The 20,576-nt window shown below is 39.4% G+C and overlaps 1 protein-coding gene across 1 annotated transcript in view; it reads right to left on the reverse strand.

Annotated features, from left to right (window-relative positions):
* Positions 1 to 2,787: 2,787 nt before the first annotated feature.
* Positions 2,788 to 20,576, reverse strand: part of LOC104469446 (engulfment and cell motility protein 1) — a gene marked incomplete at its 3' end in the record, with an annotated part of 85,729 nt that continues 67,940 nt past the window's right edge. The window contains exons 13-14 of the mRNA XM_010083948.1: positions 15,129 to 15,233; positions 2,788 to 2,896 (exon numbers count right to left, since the gene is read on the reverse strand). Of these exons, the coding sequence (XP_010082250.1) occupies positions 2,788 to 2,896; positions 15,129 to 15,233 (214 nt within the window). The remainder of the gene's footprint in view (positions 2,897 to 15,128; positions 15,234 to 20,576) is intronic.

Consider the following 20,576-nt stretch of genomic DNA (forward strand, 5'->3'; position numbering starts at 1 on the left):
TAATCAGCAGTAAAGTGCTCTTCATAAATAATGGACAGTTTAGCTGCTTTTATCTACTCTGCACTTCAAGAAAATTTCTACTGCTGAATATTTCATGAGAAAAAGGTAATTTATTGTGGCTTTTAAATTTACACAATTCGGGAACTGTTAAAAAAAAGTTCTATGTTCTAATGAAATAATGCCTAGTTCTGAATTTCTAAAGAAATACTGGCAGTCTAAATACATATTTTGAAACCTAACACATACAACCACCAGAGACACCTTTGCCCTAAACTGTAACTGCTGATTTTTAAGGTGTCCAATCCTATCCAGCAATACAGCATTTATTTTCAAGTGAAGAATAAACCTGACTGTGTATTTTCCTAAGATGTCAGTTCCAGTCTGTACTTCTCAACAAAATATGCAACCGATCACAGGTCATTTAAGATGCACATCTGTCCCAGCCATTTTCAATAAATCTGTTTTCTGCACATTATTTGAAAGGTGTATTTTATTACAACCTTTTAAAATGACAGTTAGAGTTCCACAGAAACAAAACCATTAAGGAAACATACTGGTGAACAGGTGAATCATCAAGATGAGTTAGAGGTAACCTTAACTCTGTCCCCTGGGAAGATAAGGCTACAACACAATCCTCTTGCTGCATCTAGAGACAGATGCTCTGTAGGTGTAGATTAGCACGACTTCACAGAAGTCAGTCCTGCTACATCTGGTTTCTATCAACAGAAGCACCAGTGTACTTCTCAGCATCAGATCTTCTCTGTACGTCACACAATGACAGAACAGCACGAGAACCTGCTGCGAACCAGCACACCCAGCATCCAACTTGCAGTTTTCTTTCTAACCCTACACTTTCAAACCATAGAGCTACTCTAACAACAACAACAAAAAAAAACCCCCACAAAAGCACCAAACAAAAAAACCCCAAAAACCAACCAAACAAACAAAATAAGACAATTCATTTTGTTTCTAAAGCTAAGGTAGCAAAAATAGCTTTCCTTTCATATTTTCTTCATATGGTAACTGAGCCCCCACCCCAAATCCTCTTAGTCAGTCTCCACTTTAAAAGACCACATATGAAGAAGTTAAAACATGAAAAGAGCAACCTGCAGAAGTTAGAAGCAACCAGTATAACCAGTACCATATGCGGCAAATCATCTACATACTAATAGCCCCCTGCATGTGGACAAAAAACACATCAGTGGCAAAGAAGTTTATTTATTGAATGAATTCTTATGACACAGCAAGGAAGAAGTCTGAGACACCTGGCTAACCTCTGGATCAATCGTCTTTCTTACCAGCGAGGTGCAGGTTAAGTCCCATAGAGTGATGGGACATACACAAAGCCCCTATGCTCAAAGACATACTTTGGATTGCAGATATTTTTCTGTGCATTTGTAAAAATAAAATTGATCTTTAGCACTTAATTCAAACAGGCTTACAGCTCTGATGAGCTGGTATGTCCCTCCCACATTTCGCAGCAGAAAAATCCAGACAGACCTATCAGGCATGATTTGGCATTAGACACCCCAACTGCAGCAGTATGGTTATTACAAGGGAGACATAACTGCTACAGTCCGAACCTTACACAACACATTACCATTACCACATCCAAAATAGTTGCTAAACTATTTACAGACACAGTGAATGTGCTCCTTTATAACTCTGGTTTACTTAGGATGGTATTCAAAACTAAAGATCATATAATTCATCTGGGTCTGTCATATACTGTCAATTTGGAAACTGCAAGCAATGCACAGGTTTTATCCTGGCCCATTGCACAGAGATAGATTTTTTCCTTTGGTCAATAAATTCTCTCAAGACACTGCCTCTAAAAGTTTTAGATGTCTTAACAGCCCAATCATACTTTTAAAACAGAGCTTTTGACTTCTGTTGCAGAGCTGGTAGAAACAAGAACCAATGACACCTGCCGGCTTTCTCGCTGCCTTTTGCATTGCTCTTCTCTCGTTACATTTTGTGGACTTGGGTGTAAAGGTAAAAGAAATCTCTTTATTAGGTAAAAAATTCAAAAGGAAGAAAATGTCTCTGAAGGAAACAAAGCATCTCAGTTGTGGCCCCTGCTTGCGCAACAAGAAAATGAAGCTCATGGTAGTGCTTGCCAAAACAGATTGCAGCTGGATCCAAAACATTCTTGATGGGTAGCTGGAGTTTATATATATTGATAGAGTCAAACACCAACACTCCAGACTAATGAAGATACAGACACGCTCTTCTGTTTGATATAGTATCTAAAAATTTGTCAAGGGACTGTAATCAAAGCCAAAGACAGCTTGTTTACTCTGGATTAAAACACAGTATTTCGTATCACACTTCGAGTAAACGATACATATATCATCTGGTATTTAGATAGAGCTTTAGATATCTAAGATAAAATGGGATGTAGCAGTCCCGCAGAAAATGACTATGATACTCACACAACACCAACCTACAGACAAGCTTGTGGAATGGTAAGACCATGAAGTTTACTGCATCAAATCACGCGATGGGAAATTGACCCTTCTGAAAATGATGCAACTGCCCTGTTTTATACAGAGGAGATTCAAAGACCTGGTGCTCACTTTCCTTACTCCACCCTCAGCCCTGGTATGCCCGCCCACAAACTAGTAAGAGACAGAAAAACAGACATGGCTATTTTGAGTGCCAGTGTACAATATGTAATCATCCTGAGAAATTATTTATGGAAGAAAATTCTTGTACTGAAATAGACTCTAGGTATCACTGAAGTCACTCCAGGGTCCTTAGAGGTCGAACAAACAGGTAACTTACGTAGCTCTCCTACTTTCAGTATTTCGCACAGCATCTTTGTCAGCTCAATGCTACTCCGGCCAAATGGGCACTCATGCTTGTCTTCTCGACTGCTGTTCTCCAGGACAATCTGAAGAAGGAATCAAAACAAAACATCATCAGTTCGAAGAACCCAAGAGTTGAAATACTGTCCTCCACACCCAACATTTACAAGATATACCAGGCTGAATTTAGGAAACTACGCACTCCTATGCAACATTGCTGTCCTGCACCAACCCCCTGGCTTGAAGAAAATGCAGGAGAAGCCAAAGAGAAAGAAATAGTTCCATTTCAAATTTGTCAGTTAAAGGAAATTAGATATAATGATTTATAGACATGGACACACCCAGAAGGAACTATAAAAAACAAGTGGGACCAAAATTGCTTTTTGGATTCAGGCACCAAAAATGTCCAAGTGTCAAAAATCAAACTGAAGTCCGCAAAGGAAAAAAAAAAAGTGTGCATTTTATCTACTATGGAAGAAACTTGCACTTGTGTACAAAACATGTCAGGGATCACTCTTGCATCAAGCTTATGAATGCTGCAAAAAATGAGTCAAAGAGAGCCTTTGTTGAGTGACACTGCAAAATAAATGTCAGACAGTAATTCCTTGGACGTTTTTATACCCACTAAGCTCTGCCAAATCAGATACAGTATTTCACTGCAGATTAAAAAATCAGTAATAAAAATACTAGATATCATTGAAGCTGTGAGCCTGAAAAGAGAGCAAAATAGGGGCTGGGAAAAAAAAAAATAAATTGTCAAAACAGATTCACAGTAAGAACTGTCTTTGTAGTAACAAACTTTGCCACCAGCTTTAAAAAAAGAAACAAAACAATCCTAAACAGCTGCTGCATAGCCTGGGGGTGAGGGACAGAGGAAGAAAATGAATTTCAAAGGTAAGAGATTTTGCTAAGCACAAGAGAACCTCAGAGGCTTTCTAAATTTTCTTCACAAACTGGTGTTTAGACATTACTGTCTCCTTTGCATTCCTCCTGTCTTCTTAGCTCCCACCTTCATCATGCTTTTTGTCTGTCCAGATTTTTTTTGGTGGTATTTTTGTTTGGTTTTTGTTTGCTTGTTTGTTCTAAATAGTTCCATTTTGGCAGCAAAGAAAGCTTTACAAAAGGCTCCAAGGCTGGAACTTCCCTCCAAACAACACAGTGGAGGAGAGGACCGATGCAACGCTGGATGCCAGCAAATCCTTCCCCACACTCCCCAGGTTTTAGTTGTGACTGTTTCACACACTCTGATGTGCAGAAGCCTTCTCTATGAAGCAGTTAAAGGTAAAAGTGGGAAATGAGTGAAAACCCAGAAGCAAATACAAATTTTACATGCTTCATATAGCATGCCAAACCTATACATCACCCAGGGATGTAAAAGGATGGTTACTCGCTGTGTTATGAGAGTGGATGATAATTTTCTTTTGTTTTACAGTGTTGTTGTTTTTTTAAATCACCTAGACATCCCACAGAAACTTAGAAAGTCATTAGGAATACGATATATTTGACCGCCACAAATTTTTACTGGGCTTTTCCAACAGGATGCTGTCAGAATCATGTCCACCTGTCTGCCAAGAGGAGTTACCTATCCTTCTAAATGTTTCCGTTCAAATTACATCTAATTGTTCCATGTCATCTCTGGATAGCAGCTGTACCAGTCAAAGGAACAGCCCTGCAATTTTTGTTTTCCGTTGCTGCAGCCACTGTTCAAGGAACATGAGAATATGACTTTGCATTCTGGACAAGTCACCCTGCTTCAGTCCCTTTCACGGAGGATAGTGCGACATCTCCATACCCAAACGCAGGAGCGGTGAGAGAGTAGCACCAACGCAATGTAAAGATGTGTCTCAACACCTCCCTGAGATCACTTATCATTTTTTTATTATTGTGTTTTATCTCTCGCATAATAAAACATCAAATCTGCATATGGGAGCAGAGGGCTGCTTTGACACAGATTTAGATACAGCTGAGAAACACTGGTAATAAAATCAATGGAGAGGCAAAATGAAAGGGTAAGGGGGAGGGGAAGGGAAGCACTTGGAGCAGCATTCCTCATTGCTCCTGGCAAATGCATTTTCTTGAGTTTCACATTAATCCGACATATTAACATTTCATGAGCACATAAATATTTAATGGTGACACTATATATGCATATAATGTAAGGCAGAATTACAGCAATCAATAAGGTTGTCAGAGAAATAGTTAAGGCACTGTGTATTGCTATACGGCAAATTAAATGGCAATTTGAGTAATCAATATGTAAAGCAGCTTTGAAATGATTCTCAGACACACTCTTTGCAATCAGCATCTTTCAGCAATTGCTGTGCAAAATAAGGCAGAGCTGACATGTTACACTTCTGCAAGGAAGGAAGATGGAAGGCCCTTTACTACATCTAAATATCTGTAGGCAAATTTGACAGATACCGATCTTCTGCAAGAAACAGCAATGGAAAAGGGGAAAGAAAAAAAAAAGAGGTTCTTACAAATACCCAAAGAGAAATCATTCCTAATCTTGGCAACAGATTTACAACATTCATTATTGTATTTGTAATACTGTTTACACAACTTTGCGACTCATACCCTGTTCCAAAGTAAAATGCTATAAATACAGCTGATACGGGCACGATTTTCATGTTATTTCCTTTATCATTGTGGTTACGGAGGAGAAATAAGCTGGGAATGGACACGTTCACTTCATAATCTGGTGAAAACAATAGCAGGGAGAGAAACCTAACACACTGCTCTAGACTGAAAATACTTTTGTATGTCTACAGAGCACACTGGTGGTTTGATTCACATTTCTATCACAACTGTTATTTTACCAAGGAAAGAAAAGTATTGAGGAAGTCACGAAGCCCACACAACCTTAATTCAAATGGAGGTCTGTCATTAATGCTCATGAAGTGGCTGCACCCTATTACCTTCCTCCTCTTCTCCCTCACAAATTCACAGAGTTGCAGATCCACCAGACATTTCACAATTACCAGGTATGATGGTTAAATTTTGCTTGGGGGAAACAAATATTTAAAGGCAGAAACCATGGACATTGCAGTACAACTCTTGGCACCACAGAATCATAGAAACATTTAGGTTGGACAAAACCACTAAGATCAGAGTCCAACCATCAACCTAACACTGCCAAGTCCACCACTAAACCATGTCCCTAAGTGCCACATCTACACGTCTTTTAAATACCTCCAGGGATGGTGACTCCACCGCTTCCCTGGGCAGCCTGTTCCAATGCCTGATAACCCTTTCAGTGATTAAATTTTTCCTAATATCCAATCTGAACCTCCCCTGTCGCAACTTGAGGCCATTTCCTCTTGTCCTATCACTTGCTACGCGGTAGAAGAGACTGACACCCAGCTTGCTACAACCTCCTTTCAGAGGTTGTAGAGAACTATAGGGTCTCCCCTGAGCCTCCTTTTCTGCAGGCTAAACAACCCCAGCTCCCTCAGCCACTCCTCCTAAGCCTTGGGCTCTAGACCTTTCACCAGCTTCGCTGCTCTTCTTTGGACCTGCTCCAGCACCTGAATGTTCTTGTAGTGAGGGGGAAAAGTAGGAAAAAGCAAAAAAAAACCACAAAAAAAAAAATCTCAAAAAAAAAAGAAAACAAAAGAGAAAGAAAACTACCAAGAGAGGGCAGCCAGGAAAAGTCTAAGTAAGGAACAATCATTAATGAGCAAGACAGGAGACAGTTTACTTTTAAAAAAATAGATTGTTCTTTAAAAAAACCACAAAAACCCCCAAAAAATAAAATCCCCAAAACCCAAAACAACTGCAGCTCAGAAAAAGGGAGGAAAAAAGAGGAAGTGAGTGAGAAGAGCACAGAGGACAAAATTATATCACAAGAAGAATGAGGTTAATTGGCTAGCTGAAGAGGAGAAAGGAAGAGATTTAAAAATGTTTTTTGAAAATGCAAGGAGGTGAAATTTTTAGGAAACCAGTGTTATCCATTTTCTTGACACTTCTACAGATGAAACTGTATCCTATTAAGGCATGGCAATTCGATGGTATTTGTTGCAGAATACAGATCCGTACAGTTTTTACTATTTTAAAGTTACCTACTATATATATTTCTCCTCTCTTTTTCACAAATTCCTCCTGTAAATGGAAGAGAAACATTTCCCAGCTATCAAACAAAACTGAAGAGTGATCAGAAAGAAAAATTAAAGCTTGATTGTGTTTCCCAAGGTGGACATTTCATGCAGCGTTGGTTAGCAACTACTGAGAGCTGAATTTCTTCTGGGATTTAGCTATATGAAATGTCCGAAATACCATGTTTCCTCTGAAGCCAGAAGTCTTTTCAAGAAGCCAGCCCTCCAACACCCAATTGTCCAAAGCAGCATTTCAAGAGACACAGGAAAGAAAACTCCTCCTTAGAGAATATGTTAGGTCATTGGTTTTAGCTGCAAGATCTTTGGTACTTCCCCTTGTGTTATAATCAGTGGTACTCAACATCACCCAAAGAAGGCTCACTTGCCTTTACAAGATACCTACCAATGGCATGGACAATAATATAAAATAAATTCAAGTGTCATGCCAAGATCACATAAGAATAATGCAAAATCTCCAGTAGGTAAAAAAACACCAAACAAAAAAACAAAAACACAACAAAAAAAAAAAAACACCCCACAACAAAAATCAAAATATTTTCTTTATGGCAGTGTTCCTTTATGATCTTCCACTGAATTATTCATTGAGTCCATCACTACCTTAGGAGTACAAAACAGACCCTCAGGGAGGCAGTGGAATAAATGAAGAATTTTCCACATTTGACTACCATTGGCTTAAAAACCTGCATCAGCTTCAATCATGAAGCTTATACCTGCAACTAGGAGTTAATGACTGACAAGAGAAGAAGTTTTGAAGACAGTTATATTCAAAAGCTTTCTCATCAAAATCCAGGAGGATGAAACCACCAGACAGAAATATTACTCCTTCACTGGGAAGGAGTGTCGATTTAGCCAGTCCCTTAATCCCTCACATTAAAGATTAAATTGGCTCAAAGTATACTGCCCACAGCAACTGCAGATGTAATTCTCAGATTCCTGAACCAACCTCAGAGCTGGGCAAAGGAATGGAGATTCATTATGATTAGGAAGTCAATACAGAAGTGAAAAGCAAGACCCTCTATCGCTGCAGCAATACTTATAATAAATCCCACAGCAGCCAGTTCAACAAGCATTGCTGCACTATTAAAAAAGGTGCATTTCCCCAGACCTACTTTGTAGTACTATCTATTCTTTAAAATGATCCTGCGTTAATAGAGACCAAGTTTTCTACCCGTCTGCTGTAGGTTAATACTGAGAGGTTCAGAGAGTTAGTTAGTAAAGACGGTAAAAACCTCCTTAGACCCAAAATGAAAAGCCTGGCAGCATTTTCATATCCAAAAATTGCACAGATGTTCTTCCTTTTCTTGACAATGCTCTTCCTTTTCTTCAGCCTTCTTGTCACATATGGTAGGCTTCACCATTCCTTTTTCATTTAGTCCTCGTCACCAATTTTGCTTTCTTCCTAATGCAGCTTGTCATTTGCCTCAATTTCAGCATCAGTGTGCTTCCCAGATCCTTCACTCAGCACTGCCCCCTCTAACCGGTCTTTTTACCTTCACTATTTTATTCTCAGTTTCCCATGCTTCCTCTCTCTCGTATCTCAACCTTCCTTCACATTCCTGAGGCATTACAGAAATTTCTCATGGCAAAACTAAAATAAAGCAACAGCTATTGCCTCAGAAAGGCACTAGAATTGCAGTGTCAGCTGAGATTTGAGAGAAGAGCTGAGACCTACTACAGATACAGAAAAAGAAAAAGAAAGGAGCCATTAACACAAGAAACACAAATGCAACACTGTGCCTTGAAGGACATCCAGTTACAGGTGTAAATTATGGTGTGTTTACTCTCCCCCTCTTTTAAAACGCATCTACTGCCAAACTATTACAAGCTAAACTTGGATGGTTCTGCAGTTGTTCATTGAGCAATAAATTTTGTTTCTCGCAAAAACAGCTTAGCATGAAGCACGATTGTGTTGTCTTTATTTTCTCATCAAAAGCTAAATATACAGTGGTTTTTCTTGAAATATTATGTATCTTTCTCCTTTCTTTGCCACCCCATGCAGAACAAACCAAATCACTGTAAAGCATGGTGGCAAGACCCAAGGTGAGAAGACCCAGCTGCCATGTCATCTTCAGAAACAGCACCAAGATGTTCTCTTCATTTCCCACAGGCAGGGGAGGAGTGATCTGGTGCTGACCTGGTCCAGTTTGAAGACTACCAGCCAGGTATTCCTTCTCCCTCCATACCCCACACAAAGGTAAGAAGGTGATGCATTGTCTGCCATCCTCTCCTTGCTCTCCTGTGCAGAGGAGGAAGGCAGGGAACTGCAGTACCTGCAGAATATAGCAAGCTATTGAATTTTCTTTTCTTTCATAATGTGAAACAGGCCCTACTAGTGCCCTAATATTGTTGTGGTATGGGTATAGTAGAAAAGCATCAACCTTTATTGCACATCAATGAGTCTGGCAGATAGAGTAGCATCATGAAAGCTCCCAGCACAGAGCAAATGGGAAAACCTGTGAGACCCCATAGCTAATCATCTTCTCTCCCCATGTACACCCATCTCAACTTTGCATGTGGAGGGATCATGGCTCCACAAAAACCAGTCAAATCATTCTGTGCTTCTGCTGCAACTCATGGTATGATTCAAAACCTTTTGAAGAGAAGAGCTAGACTTGCAACGACTTCCGAGCCCTCAATTCTGCCAGCAGTGACAGAGCAATATCACACAACATCCTGGGGTGGTGTTAAAGCAGAGACATTGAGTGATGCTCGGGGAAAAAAAACAAAAGGCAGGCAGCAAAACAGTCAGACACCCAAGTGGAAGATAAGAACACAGAATGGAAAGACTGGCAGAGAAAAGAGGAAACAAGATCACATTAAGAGGCTGGCAACCACTGGGCTTAGGCAATGAGGTTTCATGTGGAAAACCGCGCTCCTTCAGAAGACACACGATGTAACAAAACTCAATTTTCACTCTAGCTTTAGCAGAACAGATAAATTACATCCCTTTTCCTATAATTTCTGGAGAAAAAAAAATGGCATGGCAGAAATCAAGCTCAGTTTTATTTCAGAAAATGCTGAAATTATACGTTGGACTACTCACATCTGATCAGGCTAGAATGAGTAGGCACGAAGAGACTTTATGAATTGGCGGAAGGATGTGTAGGCAGCCTCCTAATACAACAATGGCATGGGTTAGAAAGTATACAGCAGACAGCCCGACTGACTCAACCCATTGAAGTTCTGAAAGGTCTCTGCAGGATGCCAGCCATCTTCCCGCCTGCAGCACCGGCACTCGCAAACAGCACTTGATTCTCCGCTGTGACTTTTGAAGGCTTCAAAAGGAAGAGAACTTCCTCCTCAACCTCCCGCAAAAGCAGCAACTCAACTAGCTGCTGGGGAAGAAGTGTCTCTGCATCACAGCTGTGTGAATACCTGAATTTCCAGCTCAGCAGATGCAGGGGAAAGGGATTTTCTACTTCTGACCCTAAACCAGCTCAATTTTTAATTTTCAGGTAATCAAAAGAACTCTTGGCTCAAGCAAAGTCCAAACTTTGTTCTGATTTGGAACATTTTAGTAAATTTTAAAATGTTTTCAACACAAGGACAGAAAATTTAGAAGCATACCACTAAATATCTCACACATCGTTCGCAAAAATGTAGCAGCAATGGATCAACTATAAAATATACAAAGGAATTAATAAGCCCAATTTTTCATCATGGATTTCAACACTGATTTCCCACCCTGGTGAGAATACTTTATACTGAAAATTTTACACCCAATGTCTAACAAATACTTGCATGAAATGGATAATATTAGTGGGAAAAGGGACAAACATTCTCTTCTATAGATGAGGCACTTGAATTTCAGGCTACAGTAAAATTATTTCTTTCCAAGGAACACTTATTTTTCCCTAGACATATCAAGAACCTACTAATCTAATAAACGACAAAGAATTGGTCATAAACTTGGGTAGCCAGCTGGGCAGAATCCAAATAGGTAGATAGCCAATGCTCAGACCTGGAGCTGCCAAGTTTGTTTGCAGTTTCTGCCTGAAGCACCAATCTCTTGGGCTTAAAGAAAACGAGGAGACACAGTATGTGTGAAATACAATAACCTCTAAGTAAAATCGTACACTCCCTCCCAGGTGAAGGTTATCGCTATCGTTAGATGACTGTGAGGAAAAGGTAAAATAAAAGAATATTTCAATGGCACTGCACTAGAAGCTAAGGTGTTGTTGCTGTAAATTCAGTTTACCCCATGGCATCTGCTTTTTCTGCCTGTAAACGCTGTGAAATTCGCCAAGATCCAAGATGAATGGCAATCCACTCACAACTGGAGCTTTGATTTTTGCTGCCTGCTATCAAGAACACCTGAATGAACACTGTCTGTATAGGGGTCAACTTATCAAAACTGCAAAGCTAGTGCCTCCATCCCAGGCACAGACACGGCACGACAACAACTACAATATGTCTCTTTTGGGATTACAAATAAAAGGAGTGTTCCATTTTGGTTCCTTTAGTTTGCACTTTACACCAAATTAAGTAAATATCATTATTTCACATCAATATCAGCAATCACTGAAGTCCATGCATACAAAAAAATAAAATCAGGCAAATGAATACACACCTACGAACACATAAGCATACAAAATATTTACATTTCATCTATTTATACCTCTCTCCTCCTTTTATCTTGAAAACAAATTGGATCTGAATAATCTTGCAGCACAAATTCAGAAACAAATCAATGACATAGCAGCAGTAAATGGAGATATTAATAGCAGTGGTGGCATAATAGTATTTCCATGGAAAGATTTTTTTTCAGACCCTTTTTACTCTCCGGAAAGTTTTGAAGACACACTGCTACACGTTACCAATAAGAAAAAACTCAAGATGTCTTCACTGAAAAAAAGTGTTTTAAATGGCAACTTATAATTTTATTTTTAAAATTAGTAGAACGTGAAGCTGAAGTAGTTTTGGAAAGAAGCAAATTGGAAATGGGGAAGGCACCTGTCTGCTCCGAAAGAACAAAACAAAAAAAAAATTATCTGTCACAAAGCTTTATTCCAATCATTTTCTTCACTGTTAACTTTAATTATACACTCTGACTGTCCTATAATTATGTAGCTTGGGAAGCTGCCAATTATTTCCTGTGGAATCTTTTAAAATTTCTTGCAGAGATTCAACATTAATTCCACCAATGCACTCCATATACTATGTCGCCACCTTTTAAAAGCAAAGAGTCTGATGATAGCGATTGATTGTTTAAGTGGAACATGAAAAAGACGCAGTGTATATCACTCACTGGTAGCACCACACAATTAATAAAAAAAGAGAAAGAAAAGATAACAGGAAACTAATTCAATAGGAAACTTTTTTTACAAATCCAAATGATAGCTGAGGACACCACACAATCAAAGAAAACCTGGATTTTTTCCCCTGCTACTAATCAACCTTTCTTATGGAGGCTCCATTCATATCGTATAGTAAACAAAAACCAAGACTCAAAACCAATTAACTCAAAGTCTAAATAAAGAAAAACAACACTGTGTCTACTTGAAGGAAGACAGCAAGTAAAGAAAACATATTATTGACATATTATTGTATCCAACAGAAAAATGGTGAATGAGAGAAATGGATTGTGGAGAAGTAGGTAAAAAAGAATCAAAGAGGGAAAAAAAGTCTGGTTGCTTTTGTTTCCTCCTTCACCATGTGACACCCATGTTTTCACCTTGAAATGTTTTCTGCTGTCACAATGCACAGTTACCCATCCGCTCCACTGCCTTCATACCCATGTTCTTCAACACATTGCTACTGTATTTACTCTTCTTTGAGTACTTTTGTTTGGTACTGGTCTTCGAAGCCCCACTGCTGCCTCCCCAAAGGGCACTTCAGTTTCAGACATCCTTCCCACCTACCTAACCTATTTGTTATGTAAATCATTTCTAAGCAGAATCACTTTAGGAGAGGCAGAACGAGGAACAAAAAAGGAAGAGATCACTTATTGCCAGTCTTCCCTTCTAACTTCTCCTTATCCAGTTTTTCCAGCAATACAAGAAGATACCTTACTAAGGTCCATGCAGCTGGGGCACCCTAAGAAAGTGTCAGGTCAGACTGCAGTGATTCGTGTCGCCAGGAGGAACTTCATATTTGTTTCAAACCAATTCTGGTTTCCAGTCTCAATTTTTCATTACTACAAGCACAGATATTATGTCACTTGGGGGCTTAGGAATTAACCCATGGTACAGCAATCATATTGCAAAGGGACAAGTTGGAAATAATCTCTCCTCCTATGAAACAAAATATTTCCTAGTACCAACAATGAAAAAAAGAGAAGTGCTCCTGTCAAACAAGTTGTTCAGTATGCAAGTATAATTTGTACAGCTAACAATTTCTTGTGGAAACTTAACCTTGACCACAGAGAGAATTTTTGTTAGGGTACAGGAACAGAGATATAAGTGAAAAAATAAGCAAGGTCAACAGGCTGCACAAGTAAAGCAAACTGGTGTTGTTGGAGCTTTGGGAGCCAAACGCCAAGAAGAAAAGGTAATGGTCAGATGTGAAATAAGGAACTCAAAATGAGAAGGGAACAGGCACATCAAGGCCCACAGGAAACTACTGTACACCAGCTAGTAAGTAAAGGAGATTAAAAGATAGAAAGTAAGTGCCTTTTGTGATCAAAGACTAGCAACAGTGTAGGAGTTGCACAACACTTCATCTCAGAAGTGTTCAGCATGCTGTTAACACGACAAGGTGGACCACTGACAATGAGTGAGCTACCACGCCAGCAATGCTAGTGTAAGCACTAAGCAGAACTACTCAGGAAAGATGGGTAGGGTAACGTACTCCTGAGGTGCATTAACAGTTCCCAAAGTAGCTTCGGGCAAGCAATTTAACCTGAGTGGGCCTCGATATGGCATTTCTAGTGGAACCATACAAGAACAAAAACAGGCATCTTAAAATAACAGCAAAAATTCTCAGTAATGCCGCAGCAAAAATACTGTATTACAGAAACAAAGCTGAGCCAGCACCAAACTCCTTTCTAAAGAGTGGCTAATTACACGCTATGCTGAATCCAATTTTTAAGACTGCTTTTGCATTGTGAAAATGAAAAATAAGAAAAAATTCATATACGTCAATGAAAGCTCTATTTCAACAGGATTCCTATCCTCTTTAAATTATTTCAGACTTTAAAACATAACACTCTCATTTTGGAGCCCTGGCTGCCCCTACTAAGTGCATTATCTGAACTTAGAATTTTCTAAAGAAGCCTATGACACAGCACCATCCAGATCTTAGGAAATTTTAATGAAAAAAAAGTAACCCATTCTCTTTTTTTAAACAAAAACAGATTTTAGCATAGTTTATCCAGAAGACACACTTATTGCCCAATATGTGAAATAACCCTTAATTTCAGGGGTTTATAGGTTTTGATAAATACTGCTGTTTTGGATGCTACCACAGTTTCTTGTAACAGATATTCCTGGATTCAGACTAAGGCTAGTCTGAATTCAGATAATCTAGACTATCCTCTACTCCCATCTGTGCTCGGTAGGTTTGTGCTTGGCAAATATTCTATTTCAATAAAGGTCAGGAAAAGTTGTTCTGATCAGAGGCTAGTATTATTTAGCTGCATACCTCTTCTTGTAAGGATGCGACACATAACTTGCTTTAACTATCCTTGAAATAACAAACGTAGGAAGTGGAGCAGGCAGGGAGCAGAAACAGGTTGCACAAGTGAATCATGATGCTTTATACCTATTTTTCTCCAATCATTACCTCACCTACAGCAGTAGTTCTAGTGGGAGCATCTTAACTCTCATGACAATGCCAACTCAGTCACTTATCATGGCGTCTGCTCATCACAGCCTCCTTTCTGCAGAAAATCCCGACTGTTTCTATCAGACTTTGAGCAGGGCAGAGAATTCTGCACAATTACACATTTCTGAGCTTATGGACACCCATCACACATCTGAAAAAGCACAAGTTCATCCCCCTTCTCTTTGCAGGCCTAAGCAAAAAGTAACATTTGCAAAAATATCTGTAATATTTGACTCAGCAAAGACACACTAGGCAACTGTACAGCTTTTTCCCAAAGCTTTTACAGACTTATGTTTTAGTTTTACATGGTTTGTCTTCCTAGAGTTTGTTTTTAAGGGTATCAGGATTCTGAACCTCCTCTTCAAAGTCAACTGTAAAGAGGACATAATCAGCGTGAAGAGGCAACCGCACAGATCTCAAAGACGAGAAGAAGCCTTACCCGTATATAAGCATCCTGGTGATGTTTAGCAAAGTACAGCATGTTGTCGAGGGCTAGCATTCCTGGAGGGGTCTGCGTAAAATCCATCGCTGGGTTTACGTGGTTCTGTAAAAAGATAAAAGATCACTCAATGAGCATCTTTCCAAAAGCTATCAGCTCCCCAGTGATGTGCGCTATGTTAACATGCTGTGCCCAAAAGCGCACCAACAGAGCTCTTCTTGCTGAGCAGAAAACTCTTAACAAGGACAAGGTCAATGCATCAAACAACTTAAAAGCCAAACACAAACACTATCAGGTTGCCATGTCAGTTATTCCCTTCTATAGCTACAGAATGGAGTTTCCTAAAGTTTGAGGGCTTTACAAGCACAGATCTCCAAGTCTTTCATGCAGACAGACTCCTCGGTGGCACTAGAGACTAAAAGTACTATTTATATTCAGAGATATGTGCGAACAGCTACCAAAACATCTTTTTATAGAACTGCTATGGAACTATTTCAAGTAAAGCACAAAAAATGATGAAAAAACTACTAGATTGACAAGCTGTATTAAGTCTATTGGATGTTGTGGACTCCTGAACACAAAGGGCCTCAGATAAGAGTGTATGAAGTCAAACATTCACTTTGGGGAATTTGGGTAAATTTTTTTGTTACTTTCTGAATCTATGAACTTCAACTATAGAATTAATGAACAAACATATGAAAGATAACCAAAACTTATTAGCCTCCACATGCTTCTACAAACTTCAAAAGTTCAGTTTCACACACTACATGAAAACCTACATTTTCTCAAAATATTCCTTAGTCCGTCTTTGGATTGGATGGAATTAAATGTACATTTGAACAAGTGTCATGTAGTTCATCCTTTAGATACAAATATCTGCCTGGCTACGGACAGGCTTGCAAAGACCACAGAAGCTGCTCAGAAAAACAAAGACCCCATAGTATATCTCCTTCAAAAAACACGTATCACCTGCTATGCTCTTTTATCAGCACCACCTTTGCGATGTCTCCAGCTCCGCTCACCATTCTGACACTGAAAGATTTTCCTAGTCACTTTGCGATGGCAGTTCTACTCTGCAAGACCCAGCTGACAGAGACTTTAAAAGTACATTTACTAGTGGAAAACCGACTGGCAAAGATCAGCACAGATTTCATTTTCCATCAGTCTGTTTAGGCTGTGTGCTCAGGGTTTCGTCCACCCACCTCGCTGACAAAAGCATGGGTTTTACTACTTTTCCTCCTTTTGAGTCTATCAGGCTATAAAGTTGTAAAGATGTGAGATTCCACTCTTTTGCCTGTCTTACCTTTAGATGTATGACAGGCTGGTTTTAGCCAGTCAATATTTCATAGTCATGTGAAAGATTAGAAATACTAGGAAGTGAAAATTATACATTAAGACGGCTGCTGCCACTTCAAAAGCAGATAAAGATTTTGGGCTGAAGATGGCATGCACTACTTGTTCATCTTAAGTGTCCAGCTTGGGAGAACTGATGTACAAGCAATGCAATCATAGGCTCATCATTTTGCAAGAGAGAACCAAAAGGATGTCTGAAATCCTAGATTTTATATGCAGTAGTACTTCAAAAGGGTAGTAGTCTAGAGCAGGAAAACAAAGGCTTATTGAGCTGTGTTTTCCAAAACACATCCTCCTTTTTTTTTTTAACTTTCATCCATTCATCTGAATTACGCACAAAAGTCCCTCGTGATTATTTCCCCAATTCAGCCTTCCATCTCCAAGGAAAAGCCCACCTTGGAGCAGGCTCCTGGCAGGACCTGTGACTCCATGGGGAACCCACACTGGATCAGTCTGTTCCTGAAGGACCCACGCTGGAGCAGTTAGTGAAGAACTGTGGTCCTGCAGGAAGGACTCACATTGGCGAAGTTCATGGAGGACTGTCTCCCGTGGGAGTTAAGCCCAGGAAGAAGGCAGGAGTGGGGGGAAAGTTTTTTAACATTTAGTTTTTATTTCCCATTATCCTACTCTGATTTGATTGGTAATAAATTGAAATAATTTCCCAAAGTCGAGTCTGTTTTGCCCATGATGGTAATTGGTGAGTGATTACTCCCTGTCCCACAAGATTTTCATTATATTTCCTCTCCCCTGTCCAGCTGAGGAGAGGGACAGAGCGGCTTTGGTGGGCACCTGGCATCCAGCCAGGGTCAACTCACCACAACAGCTCCCTCTCTTATACCAGACATGTTAATGTTCAAAAAAGCATCAAGAATTTGTTATCCAGCTTAGCAGGGTACTGTGGAAATGAAAATTCATTCTTTTGGATAAGATGTAAACCCAAAATCATCTCTGCCTATTGAAAAAAAAAAATAAAAAAAAAAATCCCATGGCATTTTTGACAAGATTACAGCTATCCTGGATAAATTCCAGTGCAGTAATTATATTCAAAAAACCTAACATTCGCATGCAGTCCTAGCTGTGTAAAGCTTTCTTTTCTGTCCTGAATGGCTCTACTGTCTTACTTCTGGCTTCCAAGGCAATCTCTGAGGGATGTATAGATTTCAGCTGTAAGAATGTGTCCTCGCACTGAGACACCTCATCACCGTAATGGGGTACCGTCTGTAGATAACTCCTAATGGAATAAGCACTGCTCATTCCTTGTATTATTCCTAACGACATTATCTTTCATGTGAATATGCTGAAGCACAGAAATAATTTATTTCCCTGCATTCCTAGCTTATTAAGGCACAAAACTTTTTATTTCTGTCTTGACAGATATTGACAGTCTATCACGGATTTTGCATAAGTGCTATGTTCAACTACATAAATCAGTTGCCAAGCCATGCTAGTTTGTCCCAAAAGCTGCTTGCAGTAGGTTCTAGACCTCGTCATGGCTATTCTACACCAAAGAGTAAATTTCTGTGTTCACAACCCCAAAGCAGCTCAGATGAAGCGCTGCTCTGCACGCCTCGCTTCTGTAGGCTTGGATGACAAAACCACTACAGAAGTTCCCACAGAGGAATTAACACTGTGAAAGAATTGATGGTAGAAGCAATTCGGAACATCTGAAGAGTCCAATTTAAATGGTGTCAGTCTAAAAGGAACTCTCTCAAAACTGGTCATATATTTTTCCTACAGAAAAAGGAACAACCTGCCTATGGAGATAGTGCCAAGGACAGCAATCGCCTTCTCCCATCTTCAAAGTACTTGCACTTACTCATTTTCTTCTTTCTTTTAAATCTAAACCACAGGTCTGTGTGCTAGGAAGGAAAGCAATCAGCTGGTTATATGCACCTACATGAAAACTTTCCCTAGGTCAGATGAGGAAGTCACAGTTGTACGTACATGGATATTGTTTGTAAGAACTCAAGATCAGGAGGGTGGGAACTTTTAAAGTGATATTCACAGCGAATTATGAATTGATAAACTCACGTTGGAAGTACCAACAAGCACAGAACCTCATCATTTACCCCTTCCCTAAATAATCCTGAAGTTTTACAAGCAAAATGTTCCCATCTGTTCATTTACACAAGAATTACAAATATGAAAACATGTTACATTAAAGAAAACGTTTGTGAAGAGGTAGTCAGCTAAAACTCTTAATGAGGAAGTAATCTTGTCTTTTTATTTAACAGCACTATATTCAAAGAGATGACGATGCACACAACCTCCACCATCCAATTTAATGAGACAGAACAGTGACTTGGGAATTTTCAACCTCAGTGAAAGCAAGAACTAACAAACAGATTTGTTTTTCCCTTGATAACTCTTTAAATATACAAATATATGGGGTTTTTTCCCTTCCAAAGCCAGTTTTTTAAATTTTCCAGAAGAACCCTACTATAGAATGAAAATGTATCTGGAGGATCCTTGAATTTTAAAAAATAACAAAAACAACATCTACCTCAAGTCAGATTTTTTTAATTGTTTTTTGATTGTTTTAGTTACACATCAGGCAGTTTTACCTAAACTTAACCTTTCTGACACAACATTTGCCTCTCTAATTAAGGTGCACTAATTAAAATACCTTTCAGTTGTGGCTTCTTTTAAAGAAAAATTAAATTATAAGCAATCAAGTAAAATCAAGGTAAAAATAATCATTAGAATTTTCCCAAGGATGTGTATCTACAGGGAACCCACACACGAAGCAGCTCACATTGCTGCAGTTGCCTTTCCCATACATCATCCCTCAGGAGACCTGAGCAAAATTCCGAATGGGATCCTTCCTGCTGGAACAACCATCAGCCCCAGTAAAGGATACGATGCTTATGTAGGCATGGCACAGCCACAGAACAAGAAGACTGGCACTCCATTTGTGCAGTGAATTATAATTCCCTTGGAACTTCATTAATAACGACAACTGGGGTGGCTGGGGACATCCCTGCAACCTTACAAGCCGCGTTGCTTTGAGAACAGCGAGCTTTGCAAGGAACCTGAACCCAGTGCCAAGAATCACAAAGGTAAGTTGGCACAAATCTTGCTCTCCTTTTAGATATTTCTGCAGAAAGGTTTCACATTTTTGATTTTTCAAGCAAATGGTTGTCATGTGCAAAAGTCACACACTGTCACTTCTTTTATTACCTGTGACCAGGTCAAGCTTCCAGCAACCACAGAGGATAAGCTGAAAACTAATCTCAGTAAAGGAACTGTCAACACTTATGATCTTTTAGCTCCCTTTGGATGTAAGTCCCCACGTACAAAAAGACTAGCTCTACGGTCAAATCCTTCCCCTGCTTGAACTCAAACAGACAAGCTTTGCAGATGGCAGAGATGGGTTTGGAAAAAAAGGACCAATCCCTCCTAAAACCTTTGAACCGTTGCTTCTGCCGTAAGTCAACAACAGCCTATGCCCATCTTATAGCATACCCTCATCTGCTCTCAGTACCGAGGTAACTAAAAAAAAAAAAAAGACAAAAAAACCCACTGGATCCATTTATCGAGGAATTTCAGTTTGTCCAACTTCCATTTTTCTTTGCTTCTCTCTACAGGAATCTGAAGCTCTTGTGACTAGAGCCATGCTCTGCAAAGTGCAGACATGTTTTGCATGTCTGGGCACTGTTCTGCTCTGCCTCCAGTTTTCTCCAGAAAAATAAGAGGATGGAGCTGCACCAGAACATAGGAAGATTTTTTAAAAATAAAGGGATTTTTAAAAGAACACGTACCATTGCTGCTCATGTAGGGCTGCGTGGCAAGCCGACAACACCGAACAACCAAAATATTCAGAATTCAGATAAAAAGCTGTTTTTAATGTGGGGAAATGATTCGGTTATTCACAAATGAGTCACTTTTCTCTTCCTTGTCTTTTAATTCATTCACAGGCCTAGTTAATGAAATCACACATTCAAAGAGACTGCCTGTGATTCTTTATAACTGAAGAAAATCTAGATACTTGGTGTGCTGTGCTATTTACTGTCCTTTAAATCTTACAACAGGCAAAAACCCATGAGGAATGAGAGAAGGGGAAACAGTGATATGTACATTTAAGTAACATACATA

The sequence above is a fragment of the Pterocles gutturalis genome, unplaced genomic scaffold (genome assembly GCF_000699245.1).
Source record: "Pterocles gutturalis isolate BGI_N339 unplaced genomic scaffold, ASM69924v1 scaffold17045, whole genome shotgun sequence".
Classification (NCBI taxonomy): Eukaryota; Metazoa; Chordata; class Aves; order Pterocliformes; family Pteroclidae; genus Pterocles; species Pterocles gutturalis.